We start from the raw sequence: 10,429 nt of genomic DNA on the forward strand, positions 1-10,429 counted from the left end.
AAGTGGATACGAACTGCATTTGTGGTAGTATTTCCCGTCTTCGCCTCTCTTGAAGACCATCTTGATGGGTTTGCAGCCGTGGGGCCTGCCGAGAAAAAGGGAAATATATATATTTATTGGGGGCGAGAAAAAGAAAAAAATATATATTTATGGGGGGGAAATTGGGGGCGAGAAAAAGAAAAATATATATATTTATTGGGGGCGAAAAAAAGAAATATATATATATTTATCAGGGGCGAGAAAAAGGAAAATATATATATTTATGGGGGAAATCGGGGGCGAGAAAAAGAAATATATATATATTTATGGGGGGCGAGAAAAAGAAAAATATATATATTTATCGGGGGCGAGAAAAAGAAAAATATATATATTTATGGGGGGGAAATTGGGGGCGAGAAAAAGGAAAATATATATATTTATGGGGGGGAAATGGGGGGCGAGAAAAAGAAAAATATATATATTTATGGGGGGAAATTGGGGGCGAGAAAAAGGAAAATATATATATTTATGGGGGAAATTGGGGGCGAGAAAAAGGAAAATATATATATTTATGGGGGAAATTGGGGGCGAGAAAAAGGAAAATATATATATTTATGGGGGGCGAAAAAAGAAATATATATATATTTATCGGGGGCGGGAAAAAGAAAAAAATATATACTTATTGGGGGCGAAAAAAGAAATATATATATATTTATGGGGGGCGAGAAAAAGGAAAATATATATATTTATCGGGAGGAAATCAGGACACCCCCTTTCCGTGAAAAGGGGGACTTCCTCTTCCAAAGAGGGACACCCCATCCTGTGAAAAAACGACTTCCTGTCCCAAACCAGGCACTTCCTGTCCCCAAACCAGGCACTTCCTCTCCCCAAACACCGTCTGGATGACCCTCCTGCCCCCTTCCACCCCATCCTGTTCCAGAATAGGGACTTCCTCTTCCCAAACAGGCACTTCCTCTCCCAAAACCAGCCACTTCCTCTCCCAAACCAGCCACTTCCTCTCCCAAACAGCCATTTCCTCTCCCAAACCAGGCACTTCCTCTCCCAAACCAGCCACTTCCTCTCCCAAAACCAGCCACTTCCTCTCCCAAACCAGCCACTTCCTCTCCCAAACCAGCCACTTCCTCTCCCAAACCAGGCCCTTCCTCTTCCCAAACAGGCACTTCCTCTCCCAAACCAGCCACTTCCTCTCCCAAACCAGCCACTTCCTCTCCCAAACCAGGCCCTTCCTCTTCCCAAACAGGCACTTCCTCTCCCAAACCAGCCACTTCCTCTCCCAAACCAGGCCCTTCCTCTCCCAATCCAGCCACTTCCTCTCCCCCAAGTCCATCTGGATGATCCTCCTGCCCCCTTCCACCCCATCCTGTTCCAGAATAGGGACTTCCTCTTCCCAAACAGGCACTTCCTCTCCCAAACAGGCACTTCCTCTCCCAAACCAGCCACTTCCTCTCCCCCAAGTCCGTCTGGAAGACCCTCCTGCCCCCTTCCACCCCATCCTGTCCCAAAACAGGGACTTCCTGTCCCAAAAGTGGGCCACCCCACCCCAAACCAGGCACTTCCTCTCCCAAACCAGCAACTTCCTCTTCCAAAACAGGGACACCCCACCCCAAAACAGGCCCTTCCTCTCCCAAACAGCCACTTCCTCTCCCAAACCACCCACTTCCTGTCCCTAAACAGCCCCTTCCTCTCCCAAACCAGCCACTTCCTGTCCCCAAACCAGCCACTTCCTGCCCCGCCTTACGTGGGAATGTGGGTCTCCACCACCACGTCTTCTCCTTCAAAGCTGACATCCACCATGACAATCTTTATCTTCTCCATGTGCTTCAGCCACTTCCTGTCCCAAACAGGCACTTCCTATCCCAAACAGCCACTTCCTGTCCCAAACCAGGTCCTTCCTGTTCCCAAACCAGCCACTTCCTCTCCCAAACAGCCACTTCCTCTCCCAAACCACCCACTTCCTGTCCCTAAACAGCCCCTTCCTCTCCCAAACTAGGCCCTTCCTCTCCCAACCCAGCCACTTCCTCTCCCAAACCAGCCACTTCCTCTCCCAAACCAGGCCCTTCCTCTCCCAACCCAGCCACTTCCTCTCCCAAACCAGCCACTTCCTCTCCCAAACCAGGCCCTTCCTCTCCCAATCCAGCCACTTCCTCTCCCCCAAGTCCATCTGGATGATCCTCCTGCCCCCTTCCACCCCATCCTCTCCCAAACCAGGCCCTTCCTCTCCCAAACCAGCCACTTCCTCTTCCAAAACAGGGACACCCCACCCCAAAACAAGCACTTCCTCTCCCAAACCAGGCACTTCCTCTCCCAAAACAGGGACACTCCACCCCAAAACAGCCCCTTCCTCTCCCAAACCAGCCACTTCCTCTCCCCAAACTCCTTCTGGAAGACCCTCCTACCCCCTTCTACCCCATCCTGTTCCACAACAGGCACTTCCTCTCCCAAACCACCCACTTCCTGTCCCTAAACAGCCCCTTCCTCTCCCAAACCAGCCACTTCCTCTCCCCAAACTCCATCTGGAAGACCCTCCTACCCCCTTCTACCCCATCCTGTTCCAAAACAGGCACTTCCTCTCCCAAACCACCCACTTCCTGTCCCTAAACAGCCACTTCCTCTCCCAAACCAGCCACTTCCTGTCCCAAACCAGCCACTTCCTGCCCCGCCTTACGTGGGAATGTGGGTCTCCACCACCACGTCTTCTCCTTCAAAGCTGACATCCACCATGACAATCTTTATCTTCTCCATGTGCTTCAGCCACTTCCTGTCCCAAACAGGCACTTCCTCTCCCAAACAGCCACTTCCTGTCCCAAACCAGGCCCTTCCTGTTCCCAAACCAACCACTTCCTCTCCCAAACAGCCACTTCCTCTCCCAAACCACCCACTTCCTGTCCCTAAACAGCCCCTTCCTCTCCCAAACCAGCCACTTCCTCTCCCCAAACTCCATCTGGAAGACCCTCCTACCCCCTTCTACCCCATCCTGTTCCAAAACAGGCGCTTCCTCTCCCAAACAGCCACTTCCTGTCCCAAACCAGGCCCTTCCTGTTCCTAAACCAGGCCCTTCCTCTCCCAAACAGCCACTTCCTCTCCCAAACCACCCACTTCCTGTCCCTAAACAGCCCCTTCCTCTCCCAAACCAGCCCCTTCCTCTCCCCAAACTCCATCTGGAAGACCCTCCTACCCCCTTCTACCCCATCCTGTTCCAAAACAGGCACTTCCTCTCCCAAACCACCCACTTCCTGTCCCTAAACAGCCCCTTCCTCTCCCAAACCAGCCACTTCCTCTCCCCAAACTCCATCTGGAAGACCCTCCTACCCCCTTCTACCCCATCCTGTTCCAAAACAGGCACTTCCTCTCCCAAACCACCCACTTCCTGTCCCTAAACAGCCACTTCCTCTCCCAAACCAGCCACTTCCTGTCCCCAAACCAGCCACTTCCTGCCCCGCCTTACGTGGGAATGTGGGTCTCCACCACCACGTCTTCTCCTTCAAAGCTGACATCCACCATGACAATCTTTATCTTCTCCATGTGCTTCAGCCACTTCCTGTCCCAAACAGGCACTTCCTCTCCCAAACAGCCACTTCCTGTCCCAAACCAGGCCCTTCCTGTTCCCAAACCAACCACTTCCTCTCCCAAACAGCCACTTCCTCTCCCAAACCACCCACTTCCTGTCCCTAAACAGCCCCTTCCTCTCCCAAACCAGCCACTTCCTCTCCCCAAACTCCATCTGGAAGACCCTCCTACCCCCTTCTACCCCATCCTGTTCCAAAACAGGCGCTTCCTCTCCCAAACAGCCACTTCCTGTCCCAAACCAGGCCCTTCCTGTTCCTAAACCAGGCCCTTCCTCTCCCAAACAGCCACTTCCTCTCCCAAACCACCCACTTCCTGTCCCTAAACAGCCCCTTCCTCTCCCAAACCAGCCCCTTCCTCTCCCCAAACTCCATCTGGAAGACCCTCCTACCCCCTTCTACCCCATCCTGTTCCAAAACAGGCACTTCCTCTCCCAAACCACCCACTTCCTGTCCCTAAACAGCCCCTTCCTCTCCCAAACCAGCCACTTCCTCTCCCCAAACTCCATCTGGAAGACCCTCCTACCCCCTTCTACCCCATCCTGTTCCAAAACAGGCACTTCCTCTCCCAAACCACCCACTTCCTGTCCCTAAACAGCCACTTCCTCTCCCAAACCAGCCACTTCCTGTCCCCAAACCAGCCACTTCCTGCCCCGCCTTACGTGGGAATGTGGGTCTCCACCACCACGTCTTCTCCTTCAAAGCTGACATCCACCATGACAATCTTTATCTTCTCCAGGTGCTTCAGCCACTTCCTGTCCCAAACAGGCACTTCCTCTCCCAAACAGCCACTTCCTGTCCCAAACCAGGCCCTTCCTGTTCCCAAACCAACCACTTCCTCTCCCAAACAGCCACTTCCTCTCCCAAACCACCCACTTCCTGTCCCTAAACAGCCCCTTCCTCTCCCAAACCAGCCACTTCCTCTCCCCAAACTCCATCTGGAAGACCCTCCTACCCCCTTCTACCCCATCCTGTTCCAAAACAGGCGCTTCCTCTCCCAAACAGCCACTTCCTGTCCCAAACCAGGCCCTTCCTGTTCCTAAACCAGGCCCTTCCTCTCCCAAACAGCCACTTCCTCTCCCAAACCACCCACTTCCTGTCCCTAAACAGCCCCTTCCTCTCCCAAACCAGCCCCTTCCTCTCCCCAAACTCCATCTGGAAGACCCTCCTACCCCCTTCTACCCCATCCTGTTCCAAAACAGGCACTTCCTCTCCCAAACCACCCACTTCCTGTCCCTAAACAGCCCCTTCCTCTCCCAAACCAGCCACTTCCTCTCCCCAAACTCCATCTGGAAGACCCTCCTACCCCCTTCTACCCCATCCTGTTCCAAAACAGGCACTTCCTCTCCCAAACCACCCACTTCCTGTCCCTAAACAGCCACTTCCTCTCCCAAACCAGCCACTTCCTGTCCCCAAACCAGCCACTTCCTGCCCCGCCTTACGTGGGAATGTGGGTCTCCACCACCACGTCTTCTCCTTCAAAGCTGACATCCACCATGACAATCTTTATCTTCTCCAGGTGCTTCAGCCACTTCCTGTCCCAAACAGGCACTTCCTCTCCCAAACAGCCACTTCCTGTCCCAAACCAGGCCCTTCCTGTTCCCAAACCAACCACTTCCTCTCCCAAACAGGCACTTCCTCTCCCAAACCACCCACTTCCTGTCCCTAAACAGCCCCTTCCTCTCCCAAACCAGCCCCTTCCTCTCCCCAAACTCCATCTGGAAGACCCTCCTACCCCCTTCTACCCCATCCTGTTCCAAAACAGGCACTTCCTCTCCCAAACCACCCACTTCCTGTCCCTAAACAGCCCCTTCCTCTCCCAAACCAGCCACTTCCTCTCCCCAAACTCCATCTGGAAGACCCTCCTACCCCCTTCTACCCCATCCTGTTCCAAAACAGGCACTTCCTCTCCCAAACCACCCACTTCCTGTCCCTAAACAGCCACTTCCTCTCCCAAACCAGCCACTTCCTGTCCCCAAACCAGCCACTTCCTGCCCCGCCTTACGTGGGAATGTGGGTCTCCACCACCACGTCGTCTCCCTCAAAGTCGACGTCCACCATGAGGATCTTCATCTTCTCCAGGTGCTTCAGGATCTTGCGGTCGTTGGTGCTGAGGGCCAAGCTCATCCATCTTCCTCGGGCCTGGAAGGAAGGAAGGAAGGAAGGAAGGAAGGAGTGAGAGAAGGAAGGAAGGAGGGAGGGAGGGAGGGAAGGAAGCAAGGAGGGAGGAGGGAAGGAAGGAGGGAGGGAGGGAGGGAGGGAGGGAAGGAAGGAGAAAGAGAGAGATAGAGGGACAAAGGAAGGAAGGAAGAAGGAAGATGGATGGAAGGAAGGAAGGAAGGAAGGAAGGAAGGAAGGAAGGAAGGAGAGAAGGAAGGAAGGAGGGAGGGAGGGAAGGAAGGAGGGAAGGAAGGAAGGAAGGAGGGAGGGAGGGAGGGAAGGAAGGAGAAAGAGAGAGATAGAGGGACAAAGGAAGGAAGGAAGGAAGGAAGGAAGAAGGAAGATGGATGGAAGGAAGGAAGGAGTGAAGGAAGGAAGGAGGGAGGGAGGGAAGGAGGGAGGGAGGGAGGGAAGGAGGGAAGGAGGGAGGGAGGGAAGGAAGGAGAAAGAGAGATAGAGGGACAAAGGAAGGAAGGAAGGAAGGAAGGAAGAAGGAAGATGGATGGAAGGAAGGAAGGAGTGAAGGAAGGAAGGAAGGAAGGAGGGAGGGAAGGAGGGAGGGAGGGAAGGAAGGAGAAAGAGAGATAGAGGGAGGAAGGAAGGAAGGAAGGAAGGAAGGAAGAAGGAAGATGGAAGGAAGGAAGGAAGGAAGGAAGGAAGGAAGGAAGGAAGGAGGGAGGGAGGGAGGGAGGAGGGAAGGAAGGAGAAAGAGAGATAGAGGGACAAAGGAAGGAAGGAAGGAAGGAAGAAGGAAGATGGATGGAAGGAAGGAAGGAGTGAAGGAAGGAAGGAAGGAGGGAGGGAAGGAGGGAGGGAGGGAAGGAAGGAGAAAGAGAGATAGAGGGACAAAGGAAGGAAGGAAGGAAGGAAGGAAGGAAGGAAGAAGGAAGATGGATGGAAGGAGGGAAGGAAGGAAGGAGGGAGGGAGGAAGGGAGGGAAGGAAGGTGAAAGAGAGATAGAGTGGAGTAAGGAAGGAAGGAGGAGGAGGAAAAAATAAAGGAAGGAAGAAGGAAGATGGATGGAAGGAAGGAAGGAGTGAAGGAAGGAAGGAGGGAGGGAGGGAAGGAGGGAAGGAAGGAGAAAGAGAGATAGAGGGACAAAGGAAGGAAGGAAGGAAGGAAGGAAGGAAGGAAGGAAGGAAGGAAGAAGGAAGATGGATGGAAGGAAGGAAGGAGTGAAGGAAGGAAGGAGGGAGGGAGGGAAGGAGGGAGGGAGGGAGGGAAGGAGGGAGGGAGGGAAGGAAGGAGAAAGAGAGATAGAGGGACAAAGGAAGGAAGGAAGGAAGGAAGGAAGGAAGGAAGAAGGAAGATGGATGGAAGGAAGGAAGGAGTGAAGGAAGGAAGGAAGGAAGGAGGGAGGGAAGGAGAGAGGGAGGGAAGGAAGGAGAAAGAGAGATAGAGGGACAAGGAAGGAAGGAAGGAAGGAAGGAAGGAAGGAAGGAAGAAGGAAGATGGAAGGAAGGAAGGAAGGAAGGAAGGAAGGAAGGAAGGAGGGAGGGAGGAGGAGGAGGAAGGAAGGAGAAAGAGAGATAGAGGGACAAAGGAAGGAAGGAAGGAAGGAAGAAGGAAGATGGATGGAAGGAAGGAAGGAGTGAAGGAAGGAAGGAAGGAGGGGAGGAAGGAGGGAGGGAGGGAAGGAAGGAGAAAGAGAGATAGAGGGACAAAGGAAGGAAGGAAGGAAGGAAGGAAGGAAGGAAGGAAGAAGAAGGAAGATGGATGGAAGGAAGGAAGGAGTGAAGGAAGGAAGGAAGGAAGGAGGGAGGGAAGGAGGGAGGGAGGGAAGGAAGGAGAAAGAGAGATAGAGGGACAAAGGAAGGAAGGAAGGAAGGAAGGAAGAAGGAAGATGGATGGAAGGAAGGAAGGAGTGAAGGAAGGAAGGAGGGAGGGAGGGAAGGAGGGAGGGAGGGAGGGAAGGAGGGAAGGAAGGAGAAAGAGAGATAGAGGGACAAAGGAAGGAAGGAAGGAAGGAAGGAAGGAAGGAAGGAAGGAAGAAGGAAGATGGATGGAAGGAAGGAAAGAGTGAAGGAAGGAAGGAAGGAAGGAAGGAAGGAAGGAAGGAAGGAGGGAAGGAAGGAGAAAGAGAGATAGAGGGACAAAGGAAGGAAGGAAGGAAGGAAGGAAGGAAGGAAGAAGGAAGATGGATGGAAGGAAGGAAGGAGTGAAGGAAGGAAGGAAGGAGGGAGGGAGGGAAGGAGGGAGGGAGGGAAGGAAGGAGAAAGAGAGAGAGAGGACAAAGGAAGGAAGGAAGGAAGGAAGGAAGGAAGAAGAAGAAGATGGATGGAAGGAAGGAAGAGTGAAGGAAGGAAGGAAGGAAGGAGGGAGGGAAGGAGGGAGGGAGGGAAGGAAGGAGAAAGAGAGATAGAGGACAAAGGAAGGAAGGAAGGAAGGAAGGAAGGAAGAAGGAAGATGGAAGGAAGGAAGGAAGGAAGGAAGGAAGGAAGGAAGGAAGGAAGGAAGGAGGAGGGAGGAGGGAAGGAAGGAGAAAGAGAGATAGAGGGACAAAGGAAGGAAGGAAGGAAGAAGGAAGATGGATGGAAGGAAGGAAGGAGTGAAGGAAGGAAGGAAGGAGGGAGGGAAGGAGGGAGGGAGGGAAGGAAGGAGAAAGAGAGATAGAGGGACAAAGGAAGGAAGGAAGGAAGGAAGGAAGGAAGAAGGAGATGGATGGAGGGAAGGAAGGAAGGAAGGAAGGAGGGAGGGAAGGAAGGAAGGAAGGAGGAGGGAGGGAAGGAAGCAAGGAAGGAAGGAGGGAAGGAGGGAAGGAGGAAGAAGAAGGAAAAGAAAGAGAGTGAAAGAAAGGGAAGGAAGGAAGGAAGAGAGAAAAGAGAGGAATAGCTAGAGGGAGGGAGTGAGATAAAGAAGGAAGGAAGGAGGGAAGAGAGAGAGAGAAAGAGGAAAGAGGAAAGAGAGAGAGAAGAAAGAAAAGAGAAAGGGAAAGAAGGAAAGAGAAAGAGAGAGAAAGAGAGAAAGAAAGAGAAGGAGGAAAGAAAGAGAGAGAGAGAGAGGGAAAGAAGGAAAGAGAAAGAGAGAGAAAGAGAGAAAGAAAGAGGGAAAGAAGGAAAGAGAGAAAGAGAGAGAAAGAGAGAAAGAAGGAAAGAGAGAAAGAGAGAGAGAAAGAAGGAAAGAGAGAGAGAAAGAGAGAAAAAGAGGGAAAGAAGAAAAGAGAGAAAGAGAGAGAGAAAGAGAGAAAAAGAGGAAGGACGGAAAGGAGGGAGGAAGGAAGGAAGGAATAAGAGATAGAGGATAGATAGAGCGAGTGAGGGAGAGAAAGAAGGAAGGAAGACAAAGGAAAGAAAGAAAGAAGGGAGGAAAGAAAGAGAAGGAAGGAGGGAGGGAAGAAGGAAGGCAGGAGAGCCCAGTTGGGGGGCAGAGATGGACGCTGGAGGACCCAAGGAAGCGGGTCAGCCGAGATGCCCCATAGGACCTCCCTTACCTTCTCCCGGTGCTGAGGGTCATCGGAGAAGCCCTGGACCAGGCAGAAGAACGCCAGAGGAACCGCCAACAAGAAGAGCTTCATCTTCAGCATGGACTTCCTTCTTCCTCCCAACAGGACGTGGTTATGGGTCCTCCAGGGCGGCCCGGTTTTATAGAGCCGGGGGGCGGAGCCACAGGAAGCCCCGCCTCCGGGTTCTGGAGGTGGATCCAAGGTCCACCTCCTTCTTCTGGGCTTCCTGCCAAGGGGGAGTTGGCAGGAAGTCAGAGGTGGAGATGGAAAGTTGGCAGGAAGTCAAGGGAGGTGGAGGTGGAGCTCGGGTCCAGGAGGAGAGTCGGGACAGGAAGTCCTCCCGGGCTTCCTGCCAAGGGAAAGTTGGCAGGAAGTCAAGAGATGGACCTGTGAGCTTCTTCCTGGACTTCCTGCCAATGGAAAATTGGCAGGAAGTCAAGAGATGTGGAGATAGAGCTTGGATCCAGGAGGAGGAGCAGGACAGGAAGTTCTCCTGGGCTTCCTGCCAAGGGAAAGTTGGCAGGAAGTCAGATCTTGACCTTTGATCCGCCTTCTTTTCCTGGACTTCCTGCCAAGGGACAGTTGGCAGGAAGTCAGGAGATGATAAGATGGACCTCCTTGTTCCTGGACTTCATGCCAAGGGAAAGTTGGCAGGAAGTCAGGAGATCTTGAGATGTTGAGATGGACCACCTTCTTCCTGGACTTCCTGCCACAGAAAGGTTGGCAGGAAGTCAGGAGATGATAAGATGGACCTCCTAATCCACCTCCTTCTTCCTGGACTTCCTGCCAAGGTAAAGTTGGCAGGAAGTCAGACCTTTGATCTTCTTCCTGGACTTCCTGCCAAGGTAAAGTTGGCAGGAAGTCAGATCTGGAGATGGACCTTTGATCTTCTGCCTGGACTCCCTGCCAAGGAAACGTTGGCAGGAAGTCAGGAGATGATAAGATGGACCTCCTTGTTCCTGGACTTCCTGCCAAGGTAAAGTTGGCAGGAAGTCAAGAGATGGACCTGTCATCTTCTTCCTGGACTTCCTGCCAAGGAAAGCTTGGCAGGAAGTCAGGAGATCCGATGGACCTGGACTTCCTGCCAAGTCAAGTCAGATCTGGAGATGGACCTTTGATCTTCTGCCTGGACTTCCTGCCAAGGAAACGTTGGCAGGAAGTCAGGAGATCTTGAGATGGACCACCTTCTTCCTGGACTTCCTGCCAAAGTCAAGTTGGCAGGAAGTCAGGAGATCCGATGGACCTGGACTTCCTGCCAAAGTCA

General features: G+C 52.7%; 1 protein-coding gene and 1 long non-coding RNA gene across 2 annotated transcripts in view; both read right to left on the reverse strand.

Annotated features, from left to right (window-relative positions):
* The window catches only part of LOC309524233 (extracellular fatty acid-binding protein-like), an 8,900-nt gene extending 7,076 nt beyond the window's left edge, over positions 1 to 1,824 (reverse strand). Inside the window, exons 1-2 of the mRNA XM_082208699.1 lie at positions 1,739 to 1,824; positions 15 to 85 (exon numbers count right to left, since the gene is read on the reverse strand). Coding sequence (XP_082064825.1) covers positions 15 to 85; positions 1,739 to 1,815 — 148 coding nt within the window. The 5' untranslated portion in view covers positions 1,816 to 1,824. The remainder of the gene's footprint in view (positions 1 to 14; positions 86 to 1,738) is intronic.
* A 3,739-nt stretch (positions 1,825 to 5,563) lies between these two features.
* LOC309523726 lies at positions 5,564 to 9,286 on the reverse strand. The gene is made up of 2 exons (XR_014215571.1): positions 9,154 to 9,286; positions 5,564 to 5,705 (listed from the first exon to the last, which is right to left on the reverse strand). It is a non-coding gene; the product is annotated as an uncharacterized lncRNA (long non-coding RNA).
* Positions 9,287 to 10,429: the final 1,143 nt, after the last annotated feature.

The sequence above is a fragment of the Podarcis vaucheri genome, assembly GCF_965113315.1.
Source record: "Podarcis vaucheri genome assembly, chromosome: Z".
Classification (NCBI taxonomy): domain Eukaryota; kingdom Metazoa; phylum Chordata; class Lepidosauria; order Squamata; family Lacertidae; genus Podarcis; species Podarcis vaucheri.